This window comes from Penicilliopsis zonata (genome assembly GCF_001890105.1).
Source record: "Penicilliopsis zonata CBS 506.65 unplaced genomic scaffold ASPZOscaffold_4, whole genome shotgun sequence".
Lineage (NCBI taxonomy): Eukaryota > Fungi > Ascomycota > Eurotiomycetes > Eurotiales > Aspergillaceae > Penicilliopsis > Penicilliopsis zonata.
Genome location: NW_019208914.1, coordinates 80,300 through 101,536, shown reverse-complemented (window position 1 = coordinate 101,536; position 21,237 = coordinate 80,300). Strand labels below are relative to the sequence as shown.

Genomic DNA, 21,237 nt, shown 5'->3' with positions numbered 1-21,237 from the left:
GACATCACTAAGCTGAAAGCTAACGGATTCTACACTGTTGCTGTAAGTTGATTCTGAAGAGTTGTCCAGCACTCTAACCCGTGCTCATCTATATGGTATTTGTAGTCCGTCCATGGCGCCACTCGCAAGACCCTCTTGAAGATCAAAGGTTTTAGTGAAGTCAAAGTCGAGAAAATAAAGGAGGCCATCCAGAAATGTTTGGTAGGAAATTCTATTGTTTCTCCGTTAAATCCGGTCTTCTTGTGTTAACAAGTCTAGCCGTCTGCTTCTGGGTTTGTGACGGCTATGGAGCTTTTCCACCAGCGCAAGAGAGTCGTCCGCATTTCGACTGGAAGCAAGCAATTTGACTCGATTCTCGGAGGGTGAGTTGCCGGATTTTCGAATCCCAAATGGCTTCAGGAACATGTGCTCACTTGTTTGTGATCATATAGAGGCTTCCAAAGTATGAGCATCAGTGAGGTCTTCGGTGAATTCCGCTGCGGCAAAACACAGCTGTCGCATACCATGGCTGTCATCACGCAGCTCCCCAAGGAACTCGGAGGCGCGGACGGCAAGGTTGCCTACATTGACACCGAGGGAACCTTTCGGCCGGAGAGGATTGCCCAGATCGCAGAACGGTTTGGCGTAGACCCCGACTCTGTGCAGGAGAACATTGCGTACGCACGGGCTCTGAACAGCGAGCACCAATTCGAGCTGCTCAATACGCTCACCAAGGAGTTTGCTGGTGGTGAGTACCGGCTGCTGATCATCGACAGTATTATGAACTGCTTCCGTGTCGACTATTGCGGACGAGGCGAGCTTGCGGACCGTCAGCAAAAGCTAAACCAATTCCTTATGAAACTTGCTCATATGGCCGAAGGTGAGATCCAAGCGTTTCTGTTTTCTTTTTTGCTATTCAAATTGGCTTACTTACTATCCATCTCAGAGTTCAATGTTTGCGTGCTCATGGTGAGACCTACTCCCTTTCCTCGTTAAGGCATCGCTAACACGAGTTTCATAAACACAGACGAACCAAGTCCAAAGTGACCCTGGCGCAAGTGCCCTTTTCGCCGGCGCTGACGGTCGTAAACCCGTTGGTGGACACGTTCTGGCGCACGCATCGACAACCCGTGTTCTTCTCCGTAAGGGCCGCGGCGAGGAAAGGGTGGCAAAGATCCAGGATTCTCCAGGTATGTCGACGGGTTACTCCAGCTGTTGTAGTTGACACTTTGGCTAATAGTGTCCAAAGATTGTCCTGAGCGTGAGGCGACTTATATCATTACAAATGGTGGAATCAATGATCCTGAGAATGTCTAGATTCGGTAATCTGGACACAACCAGGCAGGTTCAATTTAAAAAGAGGCTTGAGAAAAAGATATCATTTTATTTTCTTATGTGACACTACAAAGTCATAGCTCGATTATGCTTTTCTGTTCAAGTTCTGTTTGTTCATTTGTTGTGTCATGTTAACTGTCATCTGCCAGCTTGAAATTCATGGGATAAAAGGTTGATTCAGCAATAGAAAGAAAGAAAAGTGTTTTCTTCTAACTATAGTTCTTGTAATTAACCTGACTTGCGCCTGCACCACGTGACGGGAGTTGATCTCGATATTGCCGACATTCTCCGCCCGCAAAGCATCAAAATTTCCTTGCCGGAGAGGAATCAATACAACCCGCCTGGCCCAACACGATATTTCGAGAGTCATTCAACGTGCCCGCCATGAAGAAAGAATCACCCGAGATAGCAGGGTTCTCTATCCTGCCTTTACAACTACCCGGTACTCCTGTGCTCCCCGAACCAGCAACACACTACCTCTACCTCCGTCCTCATGAGCCTCGCGTCCCGGACCTGGATTCGGTTCGCTCGCTGTTTGTGGTCAACATCCCCATTGATACTACGGAAGCGCATCTTCGGCACTTGTTTGGCACTCAATTATCTGCCGGCCGAGTCGAGAGGGTGGAATTCGAGGATGCGCCGACCGGCAAGGCACACAGTGCCCCCGCCATTGCCGCCCAGGGGAACCTGGTGAAGAGCAAGAAGAGGAAGAGGGTGACAGCGGATGAACTACAGAGTCAGCTGGATGAGGTCCGGCTGCCGGCATCGTGGGACCGACAGTTGCAGAAGAGCGGGGCACGGGCCATTGTTGTTTTCGTCGATAAGCCGAGTATGGAGGCGAGTCTGAAGGCAGCCAGGAAGGTGGGCAAGAAGGGGAAATCGACGATTGTCTGGGGTGAGGGGATTGAGGACCGGGTGCCCTCGCTGGGGTTGGCGCGGTATGTCGCTCACGACCGTTTGCGGTACCCGAGTCGCGCGGAGCTGCTACTAGCGGTGAACGACTACATGGTTGTGTTTGACCAGGTTGCGGAGGCACGTAAGCGGGAGGAGGCGCGCAAGGCTCAGGAGCCGGACGAGGATGGGTTCATCACGGTGACCAGCGGGCCGAAGCTGAACTCTGCCGCGCGGGAGGACGAGATGCGGGAGTTGGTTGAGAGGCAGAAGAAGAAGTCACAGGGCTTGGAGGACTTTTACCGATTCCAGTCGCGTGAGAAACGGAAGGAGAAGCAGAATGAGTTGCTTAGAAGATTCGACGAGGACAAGAAGAGGTTGGAAGACATGAAGAGGCGGAGAGGCAAGATCAGAGTAAGCTTCCCCTTCCCCCCCAACCCATCTCCAGCTTTGGGGTATAAAATATAGTCTGACACTAACCTGTGTGTAGCTCGAGTAATCTATCTCCTGTCGATCTTGTCCAGCAGAATCTATTAGCGAGGCGTTACTGGTCCATACGGTCAATAAAAAGTTCTTCTTCATCCGGGTTCTTACTTTCATTTCTGATTCTGAAGTAAGTATGTCGTGTCTCTGCATTCCATCCCAACTCCATATATGATGAGCACGCTGGGGCCAGAGTAACAAAACTCTACTTGATGTTTTGCCATGTCTACAAACACCAGCAATACCCAATCTTCTCACCTTCTGAAGCTATCATCTCTATCTGTTTCAACTGATGTATATGATATGATGAGTACTAAGATATCAATAGGTCTTATTCCAATAAGAGATATCTCTGAATATGGCTATAGTATTTCATCTTCTTATATAGCTTCACTTGAATATTATTATTCTGTATATTGATGATGTTTAGTATAGACCCATAGAGTAATTGTTCCGTGCACAGACCACAAGATCCCAACTTTAAATAGACTCCGTAGATCGACTTTAATGAGAGTCTTGTTCTTGACTTTTGTAATCATAATATCAGTACGGAGTATAGAATTCAGCTTTGATCAGTCAAACTTGTCTATCTATCATACAATCCAACCGACACGCGACGTGGGGCAAGTCTTCATTCAACATAAGTGTTATCTTCATCCACGTCGTGATAGCTCGAGGCACTTGTCGAGGCTTAAGCATAATAGGTGGTTATGGACTCTTTCTCTTCTACCTCCGGAGGCTTCCTCCAACCTGGCATCACATCCCCCACCCCGTCAGCTTCCACCGCGACACCCTCGCACCTTCCGAAACCCAGAGCCCATCCGTTGCGAGCCGGGAGCACGAAAGAGACGGCCGTGATCAACCATATCGACCAGGCCCTCCTTACCATCAACCGGCGCCACGCGAAGAAATTCAGCAGCGCCCTGGAGGAAACTCATGGGAGCGGGACGAGCGGGTATGAGAGTTTCAAGGAGGTCGCCACGGATATCGATGCGATTGTCGATATTCTCTGGGTGAGCGGCACGCGTATGTTAATCCATTTAAACAGACCATTTGGGTATTTCTTGCTAAATAGTTTGATAGCGTCACTTGAAATTCCATACCTGATTTCGCTCGCGGGAATGGTCACCTCCTATCTACCCGAGTATCCGTTCTCGGCGCGGCCCACGTTCCGGCTACTGAGGAAGCTGGATACGGTGTTTGCATCGCTTTTGCTGGGCGAGGATGTAGACACGGGCGCTCCACTGCCGGGATTTGAAGGCCGTCGCAATCTTATCTCTATGACGGAGAAGGTGCGGATCAAGAGTATCGCTGAGACGTGTCGGATTGCGGTCGTAGAAGCGAGAGAGACGCAAGATGCGCCGATTGAAGAGCTTAATGACGACGATGACGACGATGCGGACTTTGAAAGTGAGAATGAAATGGCGGATATCTTGGGGGTTGAGGACTACGGCGACGCCCCGGGACGGTGGGAAATGGAGGCCGCAAGGGTATATGAGAAGACTATCCAACTGCTTGGAGACGAGCTCGGGAAACAAGGTGATTTGTGTAATATAGATGAGCTTGATCAGCAATCATGAAACGACATGTCTATATTCTATGATTATACGTTTATTACGGAGATTCACTCTACAATTGTTACTGTATCGTATACTGATCATTCTTATGGAAGTTGTATGACCCAAGACAGCGAAGTTACTGTTGAGCAGACTTATGGCCTCCCTTTCAAGCGCAACACATTAACATCCAGAACTTCATGTCGCAGGATATGCAAGTCCTGTAACTCGTAACTGCTCATAAATAGCTCACACAGGCTCTCTGAACCAATGCTGAGGCATAACCTCGGCCTGAAACGGGACTTGTCAGGGTATCACCTTGCATCTCGGAGACACTAGTATTTCAGTAGTATAATACCATATGTTGGCAGTGTCTGATCTTAAAAGGCATCGATAGCCATTCTGAAGATAGAGCGAGACAGATCTCGAAGGGAAGATCGCCCTGATGAAAAACGTTGCCAGGGGTATGAGGCTGATTTCCCGCGGGCTGCATTATGTCCCAGTCATGCGTTGACACGTAGTTGTGTGGCTGTACGGAGTTAGATGGACATGTGCTTTTCAGCCTCATGGAACTACCAAGCCCACTACATCCGAAATCGCAGGTGTAGCCTCATCGGCGTCAATTGCGGACACTGGAGTAGAAAAATAGGCAGAGGAAGTAGCAGTAGTGTCAACACTGGACAGACACTGCTGCGGCTGCCTTAATCTATCACGTGTAGCCTAGCTGATAGTAGTAAGTACCGTAGTAGTATACCTACTGTAGTACTCCTGAATGACTTGACTTCCACGCAGTTTCCACTGGTATTTTGAAACAAGAGGTGCCTTAGGTAGTACCGAACTTACGATTGAACCCAGCAAGGTCCATTTTTGATATACAGCTTTGTCACGTGTAATGCTGTAACACTTTTCATAGCTACTATTCTTAATACTGAAGTAATTGGATGCTTGGTTTAGTCTTCTATGTGTAGTTATTATGTTAAGCTGACTACTCCGTACCTAATAGTTGATTTGTAACATCGCGTGTCGCGACGCGACTCGCGAAACCCATTAAATTACCAAAGGTGGGTAAGTACAGGTATTTATAGAAGCCTCGGTAGTGGTTTATTACAACCTAGGTACAGAGTACGGAGTAGAGGCTGGGTAGGTACCTACCTGATGTCCTCGAATCCGACCGAGTCATGAAGTTATAAACACGTCCATACTGTACTCCGTAAGGGGCTGAGGGCAGGCAGTACCTGGAGAGTCACATCACGAAATAAATTCGGGAAGGCGAGGGACTGATTTTATATGACTTGGGAGATGGAACTTCAACATCAAGGCAAGGGCAGCTCCCTCCCCATCCCTTACGCCTGTGTGAGCAGTGAGCACATTCCTAAGTAATCCGTATGTAACCATACTCCGTACTGTATAGGTAGTGTATGCAGTAGACTCTATTATTATGGAGACTTGGGTATCAGAATCCATGGATCTCGTCATGGTGGAGATAGCGATGATTGGGGAACCGAAAGAGAGAGCCACGAGGGGTGAAATCTCTGCTCTCGCTCCGAGTCGCTCGTGCGCTGCGCTGGGAGGGCTGAAGCCGGTGCAAAAGGCCTGGCCAATCAGCTGGCAGAACCGACGACTCTCATCGTTCTGGATCAGGCAGGGGTGGAGCTCGTCTCTTTGTTCTCAGCTGGTGACGTCGAGGAGAACTCAGTACGGAGTAAGTAGTCAGTACGGAGGTAATACTCATATTATAAGGTACTTACTACTATGTTACTTACTACTCCTACTGACTGCCATGTGCTCGTGTCTCACAGGAAAACCTTACGTGCTATGTACGGAGTAGCAGTCCCAAGACACACACTGACTGGAGACTGACGAGGTAGTCGAATCAAGGGCACCGCCCTTGCTTTTTCCCCCGAGCGCCCGTCTAGCCATCCACGAATCACACCCACCACCAGGGAATGGGCTATCTCGATGACCCAGGGAACAAGGGCTGCGAGCGGAAACCGATCTGCGAATGGCTAGGACGGATTGACATTCTCAACCTGGGTTCCAACTTCCCACACACACTTGATGACGATAAAGAACAATATGTAGTCCGTAGCACTCCAAACCTCCATTATTATTATTACGCGAGGGCGCGACAAGTCAGAAACCTCGCGACGTGCTGGTCCTTGCAGATGGTCTGCATCTGCGATTCCGTTTCGTCTCGATTAGCTATTCGAGCGGAGAAGAACTAAACTTCGTGGCTCCTTATTAGTTCGAAGATTGAACTTTGAAATTTGTCACTCACCTTGTCAGGCACCTTTGTGTGGAGCTGCTGTATTGAAAACAGGCTTGACTCGCACTGTAAAACCAGGCTGGACTCCCTTGGTGTGATTATATGTGTTGCCTGCCGTATGTGTGCCTTTGTGTGTGTGTGCCTGTGTGGAGCAAATGTCGATCTGACGGAGTCTTCATCACGAGTAGTTTACTAGTTAACTAGTTACTACCTACCTAGACAGTTAGTTGGTTAGTCTATCATATGAGACGGACGTGAGACGAACTTGAGACGGAACAAGATGTCAGGATCTTGACGAGTTCGATTCGATCGAGCTTCTTCACGAAAGCTGCCGGGTTCTCCCAAGATCCTGGGACGTTCCCCAGCCTTCGACTGCAGATTGGGAAGTAAGAATCATGTCAGGTCGCATATGCAGTAATAGGAAGATAACAGAGCAATAATCACAATCCGTAGAAAGTCGAGAGTATCAACGCCCCCCGTCCTCGAGCACATTAAAAGAGCAAATGGACTGCTGAGCCAGCCATTTTGCTGAGCAGTCGGCAAACTCTCACGTCCCACCCTGCTCTGCTGCCTCGCCCCTCCTCACACTCTCTCGCTCTGCGCTCGTTTGTTCGTCTCGTCCCGTTGGTTCGCTCCATTTTTTCTCGCCCTCTCTGCCCTTTCTTCCCTTCTACCTTTTCCCACCCCTCCAGACCTTTTCGAAAAGCTAGCTTGTGAGCCTTTTTACTCTCCCGTACCCCTCTTCTTCTTCCCTCATTCCCCCCTCCTCCCTCTCCTCCCTTCTCCTCCCGCTCATTCTTACTTGGTCGGAAGTCCACGGAGTCGGTTTGCTGATTTTCTTGTCACTTACTCTCGCCTTTCGACGTCGCAGGAGTTCTTCTTCGATTGCTTTACTTGCTGCCCTTGGACCTTTTTTTCTTCGCGCCTTCGCAAGGTCACAGGTTTCGCTCCACGTCTTCCTACGAAATCGCTTTTCTTTTCTGCCCCTGCGTTCGAAAAGTCTCTTTCTTTTTGCGTTAATTACGTCTAGTAAGTCAATTACCTTTGATATTCTATTTTATCTATTTTTTTTTCGCGAATGTTCTTGTTTGGTTTGCCCTCCATTCGATGTCGCATTCTCTCTCTCTCTCTCTCCCTCCCTCTGCCAGTCATTGGTCGCGGTCGCAGTCCCCGGTCCCGGTCGCGGTCATAGTCATGGTCACGATTTCTCCCTTCCTCCCATCGTAATCGACTTTACTCCCTGGATCGCTTGCGCTGGACGCCGTCGTTCGTTCGTGTCTACAAAAGGAATCTTGGGAGGATGCATCCATGCGGGCTGTTAAGTCCCTTGCCGACCAAACGTTGCACCCCCGTGCGCCGTTCGCCTATTCGAACCAGTACTTGTCGGAACATCTCTCCTCTCGATGGTCACCACGGTCGCTCAGTCGCAATATCGAAAACTACAGTCGCACAGAACGTAATTTGGACGGAGGGGGGCTTGTGTTGTGGAATTCCTTCACCTGTGTGGATCGCAAAATTGGAGAGGGACTGCTGTGATCGCAATCGGCTTGGTTGAAGAGGCAGGAATATCGACGGATCCGGCGAATGCGATATATCCACCCCAATTCCTTCCAACCGTTTTTCTTCCCGGATTTCTGTCAATACGCCCAGGTCCCTCCTTTTATTCTCCAGTTATCGTCTCGTGGCTGTCAACCGACAAGTACTGGTTCTAGGCGACGCCGGTGGTTGTGTGTGTGCGTGTGGAGGAACGAATCTCTTGCAGATTTCTTGCGGCTAGCGACGAACTCCTCTCGATTCCCTCCGGCGCATTCGAAGGCTTTATTCCAACTGCCCTATCTTCTTTTTTTTTGCCTACTCTTCACCCTGTATCCTGACCAGAAGTGATTTGGATCACTTTTGTCAGCACAGGCTTACTCGTTCTGAATTTTTTTAATCTTGATTCAGCTGTTTCCAGCCTTACTAACTCGTTTATTTCACCTGCCAGAAAGAGAAACATCCCCATCAATCCTTGCAAGGTTTTCTACGAAGTGTGCATCACGACTGTACGCTCGTCCTTCTTTCACGACCGTACGATCCAGACGATCCAGAGTATTTTTCGGTTGAAAAGTACCCTCCAATTTCGGGCTTTTTGCGTGTTATTGAATTTCAAGGTAGGATTCATTCACTCTGCTCTGCTGTGCTGTGCTGTGCTCTGCTCTTGGATTGCCTACTGGGAAAGCTCCTTGGATTCGAGTGAATGCCTTCGGCATATCGCTCTCCAAAAGTTTGACTGCAGGTCTGTAATCGGAAAAGAAAAATCGCACTCTGACATCGTATTACGCTGCAGATACCTACGTTATTTGAACCGATCTAAGTCTTATATCAACATGTCTTTCCAAAACTTCGACTCGTTCCAGAACCAGCACCCCGCTGCTGATGGTGCCGCTGCTGCTCCCGGCGCTCCTGCGACTGCGGATGCCACCATGACCGGTCAGGCCGACCCCAACTCCACCCCTTTCCAGGGCCCTACTCCCGGTGAGCCCTCGGCTGGTGGCTCCCAGCCAGGTAACGACGGAAAGACTACTCTCTGGTATGGACTCCTTCCACGTCGGTTGATTGAAGCCTGATAGACTGATCGATTTACTTGCAGGATGGGTGAGCTCGAGCCTTGGATTGACGAGAACTTCATCCGCAACCTTTGGTTTCAGATGGGTGAGCAGGTCAATGTCAAGATGATTCGCGACAAGTTCTCTGGGTAAGCATTCCCCGCTGAAAAACCAAACGAAAAAAAACAGTTGTTCTAAAATAAGCGCAAAAAAAGAAACGACCCTAATGATGGTAGTAGGAGCAATGCCGGCTACTGTTTCGTCGACTTTGCTTCCCCCGCTGCTGCTGCCAAGGCTCTGTCCCTGAACGGCACTCCTATGCCCAACACCAACCGTGTGTTCAAGCTCAACTGGGCCACTGGCGGAGGCCTTGCTGATCGCAGGTAAGGATCAATCATTAAATCTTCTCTATTTTTACTCTGAAAGCGCCGTTCCAAAACTGACCTCCCTATAGCCGTGATGACCGTGGTCCCGAGTACTCCATCTTTGTGGGTGACCTTGGCCCGGAGGTCAACGAATACGTTCTGGTCTCCCTCTTCCAGAGCCGATTCCCGTCCTGCAAGTCCGCCAAGATCATGACCGACCCCATCAGCGGTATGTCCCGTGGTTATGGTTTCGTCCGCTTCTCCGACGAGAACGACCAGCAGCGTGCTCTCAGTGAGATGCAGGGTGTCTACTGTGGCAACCGCCCCATGCGCATCTCCACTGCGACCCCGAAGAACAAGGGTCCTGGTGCTGCTCCCGGTGGCATGGGCATGCCCGGCCCCGCAGGCATGTATCCTCCGATGGGCGCTCCCCCCATGGGTTTCTACGGTGCCCCTCAGCCGATGAACCAGTTCACCGACCCCAACAACACCACCGTCTTCGTCGGTGGCCTGTCTGGATACGTCACTGAGGATGAGCTCCGCTCTTTCTTCCAGGGCTTCGGCGAGATCACCTACGTTAAGATCCCCCCCGGAAAGGGCTGCGGCTTTGTCCAGTTCGTCCAGCGCCACGCCGCCGAGATGGCCATCAACCAGATGCAGGGGTACCCCATTGGTAACTCGCGGGTTCGTCTGAGCTGGGGTCGTTCCCAGAACAACTCCGGACCTGCCGGTAGCCCGTACCGTCCGGCCCCCCCTCCTCCCCCCATGTACCCCTCAATGGGTATGCCCCCTGCCCATCAGTATGGTGGCTTCGCACCCATGAAGGTTTGTTAAACCCCTCCAAAAAAATTACCTTCCAGTGATATTTGACTAACCCTTCCTACCAATCGTCCAGTGAGAGCGTTCCTTTTGTTGTTGAAAGCACTAGCAGGAGTTTTGCGTCATTTCAATGATGGGTCTTGTGTCATACTAAGCTTTGCTTTTCGTCTCCTCCGAAGACTCTCTCTATAGCTCTGGATGGGCATTTTCTCCTGTGCTACGCATTTCCTTCCGTGTGAGCGCTTTCAGTTTAGCAAGATATGGGCTCCTATTCTAACTGATCTTTTATCTTTTCCCTATTCCAAATTCCCCCTCCCCATTTGCCCCTTCCCCCTTCATTTTCCTTTGTTCTTAACTTCTCTTTTCTATGCCTTTTCCCTTTCTATGTTGTCGGCCCTTGATCTTTTTCTTCTTCTACACGCTGCGTATAATGGTGAACAAGTCTATTTATGCGCTGTTTTTACTTCTTCTCTTCTACACCTTGGGCAGGCAATCTGCAAAAAGTTTCATCTTTTCATCCCCATTTTCATGAAGCAGCCAAGTTGAGTCATGTTCCATCCGAGGATGCTACGTCATGCTTTTTGCTAGACTTGACGGCCTGTATAACACTACGAACTTGCCTTTTATTTCCCTTCCCCTCACCCTAACCCCCCGAACGTTCCATTTGTCAAATTCAGCTTCGTCATGAAACATCGTTCCTCTGCTTTATTATTCGCCGCCTTTTTCCCACTTGGTATTCGTCTCTGCTTAAATCTCTTGAGGCGCCATCGCGACATGATTAACGGTGACGGTGTACGATTGCGCGTGTATGCTGTACTTTCTAGTTGAGGCAGGGGAGGTCCTGGAAAAGAGCCTTCCATTGTTCCATTCTCGCTACTCGGTCTTGTAGTATTAGGACAATAAGCGTTCTATCTATTATCTACCTTCTACCTTTACCCTGGATAATCCATCGTGCCTTCTGTATTGGGGGGGGAGGGTGCCTGCCTTGTTGACTTGCTTTTGGCAAGCATGCTCGCCTAGAAGCTCCTCCCGAATTCGCTATTTAATCTGCTCACTGGAAGACTCGCTTGTTACTTTGATCTTCTGACACGGTTTAGCTCCTAGTTGTGAATGTTTCGTCGTTTTCAGTCTCTCGAACGGTCATTTGTTCAAGGCATCGTTTTTGATTAGAGAGCTAGACCACCCGTCAGCGCCGGCAGAAGTAGAAAGATGCGCTACGAACATTGGGACGTTCTCTTGTTTCCTGAGCGCTCCAAGGTTCCCGTCCAGGAGTTCAAGACACAATGTTTTGTTACGAGAGAAAAAGGTCGGTACTGCTCATCATAGGTGCTAGTTGTCAACCGCTGGAGAAGATATCTGGCTGACTCTCCCTTCTCAGAGTCACCCTATCTCCATAATCCTTCTATTATCAACCCTGCATCCTACTGGCTTCAACACTCCAACCTGGGCCAGCTGCCCGTTCTGACCACCTTCATCCCCAGTCTACCACACAATACGCCATTTCGAGTGTCTATCCATAGTTGGGAGAAGCCGCGGCCCAGTCGGGTGATGGAGAGTCTCATGCAGCCGGACGACTCGGTCTTTTACGAGACGAGGGTCTTTATCGATGGACTCTGTGTCGCGTGAGTCAAATGTTGCTTCCATGCGACACCAAGAACTGCAGATTCCTGACTTGTGGTGAAATACAGGGGCACTGTTTTTGGGCAGAGAACTACCTGGCCACATGTCATTGGTGAGTGAGATACAGTCACACAAATGCCTGCCGAAGGAGACCTCTAACATCGAAATTCCAGAGTTCAGTTCTCGTATGCCCCTTCTTCATCCCGTTTTCGCCTGCAAAGATCATGATCTGACTAGCTTAGATGTGGACAAAAGCGGTAACCAGGACCATCTCCGGTTCCCCCCATTCCACCAGGAGATTTTGGAACAGAGACACTGGGATGCGGGTGAGCTTCACGGAAGGATCAGAATTGTGATAGCGGAGGGATTTGCTCGACCCCACCGTTCTCCGCCTTTTGAACGTGTCAAGGATATCATCTCTTTCTCCTTCCAGCATGCCCCTCTGCGTGAGTTCCGGCTGTTTAAGATGCTGGGAGACAACTGAGGAGGTACGCTAACAGATTCTAGATGTCTTGGAATATTCTAATATTGCTTGGCCAAATGCTGGGATGTGGACTCAAGCCCCTCGGAATGTCTTCAAGTACCAGACAGGGAGCACATACGGTGACTTCAAAGAGGCAGAAGATACCCATGCCCATTCTCCGACAAGACATGAAACCAGGAACGCCGGTGCAGCAAATATTCCGAGTGACAACCAATCCCTCTACAACGCATGGTTGTATCGGAACCTCCAAGCTCCAGCTGCTTCTCCTTGGCAGAACAGTAGTCCTAGGGAGCCAGGATGGCCTCCTTCCCAACCCCAACAACTTCCTCCTCCTGGACCCCATGAGCTTTTCATCCCGGATCCATTCATCGAGCCATTCATGCTCGAGCAGCCTGTGCGTCGAAATACCAAAACATCCTTGGAAGACATTTCGATGCCTGATTATGCCAGCTCGGCGAGTAGCCGCGCCATTTCAAGCATGACCGGAGTTAGCTATGAGCACAGCAAGCAGCCGAGCATTGCCGCCCCCACGGATGAAGAGCAGTTTGATCAACTGGTGAAGTCTGATGCTCCGGTAAATTTCGTTGCCGGTAATGCTCAGGAGACCCCCACCGTGCCATCATCCATCTTACCGATGGGAACTAAGCCTTCTGCAGCTGCAGAGGCACGTTCTGCATCCTACGCGAGGACACGTCGAGCATCTTCACTGAAAGATCTTTCACAGCCCCCCACCAGAGAGGTATCAGGCTCAAGCGTTAAATCGATTCCACAGCTAGAAACAACGGCAGAGATAGGACAGTCGACAAACAAACTCCACGTCAGTCCATGCGGCCAAGTCAGAAGTAAAAAGGAAGCGGCCTCTCAGGAAAACAGGGACAACGAGATGATCTCAAAACGCTGCCAGAGACAGACCCCAAAGGATGGAAGTTCTCCATCAAAGACTGTGCCTCGTATGAGCGAGAACATCGATATTTTTAGTGAGCCCAAGAGAAAGAAAGGTTCCGACCCGGAATTTGAGGAGCTCATGCAGGAAATGGTACATATCACAAAAGATGATGCTATTACTATTACCCTCAAAACTACTCCCCGAACTGAGGCAGGTGATTTTGGCGAGGACGACAGTTTGGAGGATCTCCTTAACCCCCAGGCTCAGGTTAAGAAAGCCAAGGTCGAGTTTGAAGTCATTGACTGAGCAAAGCAGACTTGGAGAGCAAGAGCAGATCCAGGGAAGTGCGTCCAGTTCAACTTGGGGCATTCTACTTGAAGTTTCCGGGGCGCTCTATTAATATCCATCCCACTACTACATTCGTTGTTGTATACCTGAGTCTTCCTATAAAGAGCACGACCATATGTTTGTCAAAGGCCCAAAAACTCATGGCTAATAGGCAGTATACTAGATCTCTTAGTCAGTATTTCTTAATCCCAGAATATGTTGCTGGTATTCATCTCTTGAATCTACTTTACTCTTTTAGTGAATAATATAGAACTTGTTATAATTTTAGTTAAGGTATAGAATTATAATAGTATCCTCTATTTAAAAAAACCCCTATACTCTATTGATAAGTCTGCCACTGTCTCTTTTAGATCGCCATGGTGACAACACAACTCTTGCTTCCATATTTAGTAGTTAGACACCCCTTCTGTTAATAAAGCACCATCCAACCTGTTTTCCAATCTCATAAGCCACAAGTCCTCCCTGAAAGTTTGCCTCTCCTCAGTCCTAATATTCTTGTGTCTCTTTCTATACCTGTGGTCTTCGCTAACAACCATCTATAATAATAGAAGGATCCCCCGAGCGTGTCCCTGGACGACAAGCCCAGATGGAGAATCTCAACACGAGTACCCCAATCTTTGGCCAAGCCTCTTTTCCTTCGTCGAGTCCGCTTTCCAATTTTGTTAGGAAGAGAAACAGAAGCTCAGGCCAAGGAGACCAAACAACAACAAGCCTTGGAGATCGCCAGTCGTCTTCTTCCGTGGCTCCTTTTCCCTGGCCTGATCAGCATGGCGGATTCTCTCCTACACCCCCGCCTTTTGTGGTAAGAAACTCTCAAGGATTTGGCGACTGGGCAGGACATCCTTCAATCTATGGAGTCAGCAAAGTCAACCCACTGAATGCCGAAACTACTGATATCTCGAGGGGTGAGGAGGCGGGAAACATTTCTACAGTGCAGGGCCTAGAGAAACCTGCTTCCCTAGACACTTCTTCGACTGTTCAGTCAGATGTGAACATGCTCGTTCCATTCAATACATCCCAGTCTATGGCTTTTCTTGATGCTCTGATGGTTTGTTGTTGTGCTCAATTCATCGCAAGACACCTGGCTGACCAAAAACAATGCATAGACGGAGAGGACGAGGGGAGACAATGGTCAAACGCTCGGGTTGCTTGATCTTCACAAGTTGCCGGGCACTCGGGTGCTTTTCTGCTATGGTGTTCTGGCTATGCAGATGTCCCTTCTCCCCTTGTTTGACTATCAACAGGAGCCAAATGGACAGAGATGGCGCGTAAAGCTGACTATGTACGGCCAGACAGTCCGACAGTATCAATACTTCAACACGCAGGCGGAGGCCAAAGCCGAGGCCTGTCGAGTGGCCCTATACTCACTCAAGGATGACTATTCATCGTGGGTTGTGCCCTGTGATCCCAGTGACCAGTTGGCCGCGACGACCATATTCTGGGACTGGATCGGGCTTCTAAAAAGTGAGCTTCGCGGATCTGCACCATCTAAATGGGCTCTTGATAACAGTTTGTATAGACTACTGTGCTCAGAACGGTTTGAGTGCTCCGGTCTTTACACGATATGTCCATGAGAATGGCTATCGTCACGAAGTCGAGGTTGGCGGCGCTTCATACTTTAGCCTTCTGAAATTCTATCACACGGAAAAGGCTTCCCAGAATGCCTCCGCACATGCGGCACTGTATAGGGTGCTCACATCTGTCAGTGGAAGCACTGTCTCCCTTAACACTACAAGTCCAGTGCTGCTGATAGACGCCGCCATCCCTCGTAGCAGCCCCGTTTCATTTGGGTATGTTTCGATTCCTGCTTTTTTTTCTTAAAGAAGAAAAAGAATGTTTACTTTAACGATGCGCTGACATTGCGAAGACCGACTGCGAAGGAAAAGACCAACCCTACGCCCTTTGCTCCGCAGGGCAACGCCAACCTGATTCCTCTGGCAAATGCAAGATTCCAGGTTACCGAGCCGGATAAGGGCTCTCCAAAGGCCGAAACTCGATGGGGTTATACCCATAGAGAGCTGAAGTCGATTCTTAATGAGACGAAAGGACCTCATAGCGCAAAGCTTGCAAGTGCGTAGTTCCCTCCCCCTCCCGTTTTATCTCGACTAATCGAGAAAAAAAAATAGAACTATGCGGTCTCATTCATTTGGAATTCCCAGAGTTCCGAATTGAAACAGACGGCCGTCTTGTCGACACCCAAGCCAGATACAGCGCCGCGGCATATTTCCAGGGCGATCCTTTCCTTGCCCGGGCTGGCGGTCTGGGCAAAGTCATGGATATCTTGGGTCCAGAGGAGAACGTTAGAGAGTCCTGCTGCGCGGAGGTGGTTCAGTACTTGATCAATATAGTCAAGGAGGATACGCTTCTTGCGGAAGCTGCCGTGAAGGAGGAGAAGATGAGGATGGAAAGCTGGAAACAGCCGGCTAAGTAGGATGGTATGGGGGATATGAGTTCAATTTGTATTGAGTGGACTTCTGACAGTGGGTGTTCTGAAAGATAGTTTCTTGCTCTATCCCTATTCATAGTTAGCTAGAGCTCAGGGTTTACCAGAGGGCTAGATTCATGTGATCTATCCTTTGGTCTGCTACCACGACCTGTCCAAAATCAAGGCCTATTTTCATCCATTTTTCTTTTTACAGCTTCTTTTAACTTTTCTATGATGGTTGGTGGCTCTATGGACCACTCCGCTGAAATGGCAGTGTACGAATTACCACGGGGATGAACAGCTTGAAAATTTTTGGATCTCAAAAGAGTTACCTACCTACCTACTACCACTACCATGTACAACAGCCGACGCGAGGCTCCGTTTCAATCAAGATGAAGAAAAAGTAGAAGAAAAAAAAACATATCACAGAGCAACTCCAGACTGTTCCAATTATCCAATGGTGAAAAATAGAAACATAAGCCCCAGGGAAGGGCAAAAAGGGAAAACAAGTATGAGAAACATGTAGCAAGAAGAAGAATCAGAATACACACACACACGCACACGCACACGAGTGAATGACTGTTCATCCCTGTCTGTCCTTCGTGTCGTTCAGGTTCCTGGTGCTCTGAACTGAAATGAGGATACCAGGGTACAAGATAGACATGAAGGAGAAAAAAAAGAAGGCAAGTGGAGGAAGGTGACAAGTTGGGGAGAGACAAGCCGGATTGCTAGCTATGTATTGATAGCTATGTATTATGTCAATAGTGTGCGGGTTAGCCAAATAGTAAGTAGATGACGACTTTGGGAGCCCAACTGTAGCTAAACAAGAAAAAGAAATTGATCGAGAAGGAATAGATAACGGCCACAGGGAGGCAGAAAACGTCGACTGCAGTCCTTGTGCTGTGTGGTTTGCAAAGATTAGGAGAGGTATGCAAAGGGAAACATGAAAAGGGATACACCAACGCCATCCTCAGATAACTAACCTAATCGTTCAATGACCAAAGAATGGGGCGGGGAAGGGAATAGTGGGAGGAAGGGTGGATGGCAAAAGGTTGGTACCACAGAAGATCAAGAGCTGAGTAGCCGAAGCTGTGAAATGTATGAAATTTACACAAACAAGGGTATATGGTAAGAGAAGCGGAAGCACAGTCAGGCTATATTTACAAGCCATCTCCGGCACCCGTTTCGACACCGTCCGTGGGGTAGGATATGCTGGGGTCGAAGCCGAATCCAGTTGCATCCGCATCGGTATTGAGGAAAGTATCGAAGTCGAAGTTCTCCAAGATATCTGGGTTTTCTAGTGTGGTGAAATCCAGGTTAAAGGCAGCAGTCTGAGTGTTTGATTAGCCTACAGCTCAAAGAAAAAGGAAAGGGGATGAGAAACAGACATCAGGAATCGGTATTTCGGGGAAGGTTTGGTCAGGAGGTTGCTGCACCATCGGCTGGGGGGCAGGCGCAGAAGTTGGCTGTTGCGGAGCGCTGGTCGCCGCATTGGCGCCGGTCTTGTTAAACGAGTTCGGGTGTTGAGGCGTGATAGGGGTAGATGGGGTAGGAGTCGGAGGTGGCTCGGTTTCAGAGGATGGAGTTGCGGCCGTATTTGAGTTCGCGGCGGCGGTTGAGGCTTTCTTAATTCGCTATAAACAGAGGGGGGGGGGAAAGATTAGTATCGAACCAATGGTTTATCAATATGAAAAAGTAGAAACACGAAAGAACCACCCATACCTTCTTAACATCTTTGGTGTCCTTCTTCTTCGGCGCCGCTTTATTGGCCTGCTGCGGCGTTGGAGGGGCAGCGCCTGTTTGAGGCGATGCAGGCTGGGTACGGCCAGCAACAGCGCCTGGAGCCGGTGGTGCCTGTGGAGGTGGCATCGCGCCCCGTTCCTGAGGCGTGCCCGTAGGCTGAGGTTGGTTTGTCGGTTGCTGTTGCGGGACCATCGGTTGGCCTTGCGGGCCAGGTTGCCAACCTCCATTGGGCACACGGTTCGCGGCTCCAGCCGGGATGGGTTGGACCATCTGAGGGCCACTAAAGGCTGGGTTCGAGCTGGGGGGGCGCATGCCGTTCGGACCGGCCATACCCTCCATACCCTTGACGAAGAACGACGAACTCATATCCGAAGGCATTTGGCCAGTGAAGTTCATCGAAGCCGGGGAGCCGCGACCCTGGGCCATGGCGTCGACAGCGCTCGGGGAGCCAGGAAGACCGGTCTGGGGGATCTTGGGTGTACCCCGTTTCATTTGATCGTTGGGATTCGGAGAGGTGCCCGCCCGGCTGCCTTGGGGAGAAGTGCCTGGTGGAAGCGCTTGCTGCCCAGGCATTGGGGGCTGGCCATCAACGCGGGTCATGCTGTCCTGCTCTTGACGAGCCATCATCAGACGCCGTTTATTCTGCTGTTCCAGCAGCATCAACTGCATCTGATAATCTTGGAGAGCGTGGTTCCCGTGCTGACCGCCAGGTGTCTGCATACCAGTCCGGCCCTGCACAATCTGACCATTCGCGGCGTAGAAATCCGCACTCATGGGATACATCCCTTGGCCGTCTGGCATTGGGACCAGGTCCGTCTGGTTTGGCATGACACCGGGGTTCATCAAGCCATTCGGCATGCCCTGGTTATTCAATGCTGAGCGTGAGTGATGTAGAGCCAAGTTGTGAGCATATACCTGGATGGATTTTTGCTGCTGCCCCGCTGGGCCGCCTTGTTGCTGAAAGGCCGGGAACTGTCCAGGATTCATCGTCCGTGCCATTCCGTTTTGCATCAAAAGTGCGGGCTGATTGGGTTGACCTGGCATCACCTGCCCTTGACCACGGCCGTTGGGAGCCAACTGTTGCTGTCCATTCATGGGGCCACCTTCCAGACGGGGTCGCTTGGGGGGTGAAGGCGCGTTCTCGGCCGAGGAGGGAGATTGCGGGCGATGGCCATTCATGTCAATGTCCGAATGCTCTCTCTGCATGTGCTGCATCATATGGACTTGTTGTTGTTGGTTCTTAAGATGAGCAATTTGCTGTTGGGACCTGCCCAAGAGCCAATCAGTATGAAGTTGCCTCCCCGGGGGAGGGGGGGAAGGGAGAAGGGGGAAAGGTTCGAGGGTTATGAAACATACAGGCCACCGGTATTATTCTGCAAGACCGTCTTCTGCAGATTCGGGATCATGCCAGGACGACGCATATTGTTCAGCTGGCCCATCTGTCCAGGCATCATGGGCTGACGTAGCATGTGATTCTGTTGCTGTTCGCGCATACGCATGATATTCTATGACGGTAGATCAGCCTGGCTTCAGTATCAATCCGAACGAAAAGAAAAGTACCTGGTGATGTTGTAGGTACTGTCTGACATCATTGCTATTCCCCTTCTTGCGCTGCGCCCAAAAGAAATCCCAAAACAGGCTGAACCAATCCAAAAGGAAGGACGATTGCTGGCTTTCGCTTGGGAGACTGGGTCGAGGGAGGTCATCAGGAATCTTCAGTCTTTCACCGTCCTTGCCATCTGTCATCATGGCGTCACCGTCAATGCCATTAATATCGCCGTCGCGACGATGGCCAGGACTTGTTTTTGTGTTGGGGTCGGTGTTGAGTTTTATCGACTCGTCCTGCACGAGTGCTCTCGCACAATCATAGTAGCCGCGTTTCAAGAAATAGTCGTAAATGTAAGTGTTGAGGTTGATGATCATATTCTCAGGGATATGGTTCAGATTTCCATCATTACGGGGAGCCGTCGAGCCGTTATTAATCATAGGGACACCGCCGACAGGGCCACCAGCCCCGGGGTTCATCCCAGCCACATTCATTTGATTCATGATGATGGTCAAGAGGTTCCACCGCCCTCACCGATGATTGTCGTCAAAAAGAGGCGGCCGGAGATCGGAGAGTTTTCGACGCGCATCCACCGTCTCGCGGCGAGGACAGCCCACCACGGAGGAAGGATGAAGTTGCGCCGGGCGGAGAGAGAGGAAAGAAGAGGAAAAGAAAAGAGAGAGAGAGAGAGAAAAAAAGGGAAAAGGTGGCGCCGAGTTTCCCCAGGTGGAAGATGACAGAGGCAAACGACGGCTAGCAGGAGACCAAGCCGCGACAAATATCAGCGATACTCTTTATAGTCTTTTTTTCGCCTGAACAGAAAGATGACAGGTCAAGGACGTGTCAAGCGGTCTCCTGAAATCGCGAGATTGGAGCACTGGCAAACGCTGGCTCCGAGGCCTAGCGACAGTCCCACAAGACGGTCGAGGAAGACAAATATTGCGAGAAATGCGCGGTAGGGAGGAAATCAGGCGGGAAATCAGGCGAGAGGCGCACGACGTAGGATGATGAAGTGTGGGAACGGGAACGGCGCTTGAGAGCGAGAGCGGACCAAGAGGGCAGCACAGCACCACCAGGAGGGAAGAAGAGGGGGGGCAAGAAGGAAAAGAAAAAAGCTCGAGATGACCAAGAGTCTCCAGTGCCCTAGATCTCACGACGGAGAGTGGGAAGCACGGAGAGATCCGCACGGGGGTCGGGGGTGTGGAATAGCAGGGAGGCGAAGGGTCACGACAGAGTTGGGCGAGGATAAGGTGTAGTAGCAGTGGATCTGGCTTGGGTGGGTGGGAGGACCAGCGCGGTGCCTGGAGAGTGCCGGGCTGCCGTGCTGTCGCCGGCTGGCGTGAATCGCTTGTTCGGAACGGATCAACGTCGAGGCGGATCGCCAGAGGGCTGGGAGATGCCACAGCCACGCGTACTTCTGAGCATGCAGCAACGAAGTGCTGGGACTGGCGAGCCTGAGGCAGCAGACGGGCGGTGGGTGCGACAGAGTGGAGGCCCAGGGAAGAAGATTGCAATACGGAGCACCGCGACCGAGCGCCGATCGGTGGTCTGCTTCGACCGATGAGTGGTTCTGGGAGTCAGATTCCCCCCCCCGGATTAGGACAGTAGACAACGAGAGATCAGGGTCCGACAGCAATGACCGAATTGAAGGAGGGAAAAGATGCAGAAAAGCTGAGATGGCGAGGGGCTTCAGGGTCGGTGACGCCCGCCCTGCGCGCACTCCTCATCACGCTAACTCCTGTTGAGGAATAGTGCATCACGTGTTTGAGTGGCGGCAGATCAGCCGAGCGATGGATTCTGGAGTATAAAATGTATAGGAGCTTCATAAAACAATGTCCCAGCATTCTGCAATTTGATAGACTATATATACTACTACACATGTTCTTCTGCTATAGACAGACCAGAT

At 50.3% G+C, this 21,237-nt stretch overlaps 7 protein-coding genes across 7 annotated transcripts; 6 read left to right on the top strand and 1 right to left on the bottom strand.

The window, feature by feature from the left end:
• The first annotated feature begins 1,659 nt into the window (after nucleotides 1-1,659).
• On the top strand, nucleotides 1,660-2,965 carry ASPZODRAFT_130019 (hypothetical protein). Its single transcript, XM_022722413.1, has 2 exons — nucleotides 1,660-2,619; nucleotides 2,696-2,965. The coding sequence occupies exons 1-2, from the start codon at nucleotides 1,699-1,701 to the stop codon at nucleotides 2,702-2,704; spliced, it is 930 nt and encodes a 309-aa protein (XP_022582603.1). The 5' UTR covers nucleotides 1,660-1,698; the 3' UTR covers nucleotides 2,705-2,965.
• A 359-nt stretch (nucleotides 2,966-3,324) lies between these two features.
• Nucleotides 3,325-4,316, top strand: ASPZODRAFT_130017 (hypothetical protein). The gene is made up of 2 exons (XM_022722412.1): nucleotides 3,325-3,714; nucleotides 3,772-4,316. Exons 1-2 carry the CDS (start codon nucleotides 3,399-3,401, stop codon nucleotides 4,266-4,268), a joined length of 813 nt encoding a protein of 270 aa, XP_022582602.1. The 5' UTR covers nucleotides 3,325-3,398; the 3' UTR covers nucleotides 4,269-4,316.
• A 4,560-nt stretch (nucleotides 4,317-8,876) lies between these two features.
• Nucleotides 8,877-10,294, top strand: ASPZODRAFT_61990 (hypothetical protein; the record flags this gene model as incomplete). The annotated part of the gene is made up of 4 exons (XM_022729037.1): nucleotides 8,877-9,079; nucleotides 9,140-9,244; nucleotides 9,332-9,478; nucleotides 9,550-10,294. 4 exons carry the CDS (start codon nucleotides 8,877-8,879, stop codon nucleotides 10,292-10,294), a joined length of 1,200 nt encoding a protein of 399 aa, XP_022582601.1.
• ASPZODRAFT_1512436 (hypothetical protein) lies at nucleotides 10,135-10,871 on the top strand. The gene is made up of 2 exons (XM_022725719.1): nucleotides 10,135-10,285; nucleotides 10,356-10,871. Exon 2 carries the CDS (start codon nucleotides 10,478-10,480, stop codon nucleotides 10,823-10,825), a length of 348 nt encoding a protein of 115 aa, XP_022582600.1. The 5' UTR covers nucleotides 10,135-10,285; nucleotides 10,356-10,477; the 3' UTR covers nucleotides 10,826-10,871.
• A 617-nt stretch (nucleotides 10,872-11,488) lies between these two features.
• On the top strand, nucleotides 11,489-13,575 carry ASPZODRAFT_14243 (hypothetical protein; the record flags this gene model as incomplete). The annotated part of the gene is made up of 6 exons (XM_022724852.1): nucleotides 11,489-11,585; nucleotides 11,658-11,901; nucleotides 11,968-12,011; nucleotides 12,073-12,084; nucleotides 12,142-12,345; nucleotides 12,407-13,575. 6 exons carry the CDS (start codon nucleotides 11,489-11,491, stop codon nucleotides 13,573-13,575), a joined length of 1,770 nt encoding a protein of 589 aa, XP_022582599.1.
• A 628-nt stretch (nucleotides 13,576-14,203) lies between these two features.
• Nucleotides 14,204-16,321, top strand: ASPZODRAFT_2122905 (hypothetical protein; the record flags this gene model as incomplete). Its single annotated transcript, XM_022727812.1, has 5 exons — nucleotides 14,204-14,665; nucleotides 14,724-15,081; nucleotides 15,137-15,407; nucleotides 15,485-15,687; nucleotides 15,744-16,321. 5 exons carry the CDS (start codon nucleotides 14,204-14,206, stop codon nucleotides 16,046-16,048), a joined length of 1,599 nt encoding a protein of 532 aa, XP_022582598.1. The 3' UTR covers nucleotides 16,049-16,321.
• Nucleotides 16,322-17,202: 881 nt separating this feature from the next.
• ASPZODRAFT_62484 (hypothetical protein) lies at nucleotides 17,203-19,810 on the bottom strand (the record flags this gene model as incomplete). The annotated part of the gene is made up of 5 exons (XM_022729079.1): nucleotides 17,203-17,373; nucleotides 17,431-17,676; nucleotides 17,765-19,052; nucleotides 19,142-19,290; nucleotides 19,346-19,810. 5 exons carry the CDS (start codon nucleotides 19,808-19,810, stop codon nucleotides 17,203-17,205), a joined length of 2,319 nt encoding a protein of 772 aa, XP_022582597.1.
• Nucleotides 19,811-21,237: the final 1,427 nt, after the last annotated feature.

Bases quoted from the DNA above. Each gene is read 5' to 3' on its own strand.
- ASPZODRAFT_130017 (XM_022722412.1), top strand. From the start codon at position 3,399: ATGGACTCTTTCTCTTCTACCTCCGGAGGCTTCCTCCAACCTGGCATC. The intron at 3,715-3,771 runs GTATGTTAATCC...ATAGTTTGATAG, and splicing joins TCTCTGGGTGAGCGGCACGC to CGTCACTTGAAATTCCATAC.
- ASPZODRAFT_130019 (XM_022722413.1), top strand. From the start codon at position 1,699: ATGAAGAAAGAATCACCCGAGATAGCAGGGTTCTCTATCCTGCCTTTA.
- ASPZODRAFT_1512436 (XM_022725719.1), top strand. From the start codon at position 10,478: ATGGGCATTTTCTCCTGTGCTACGCATTTCCTTCCGTGTGAGCGCTTT.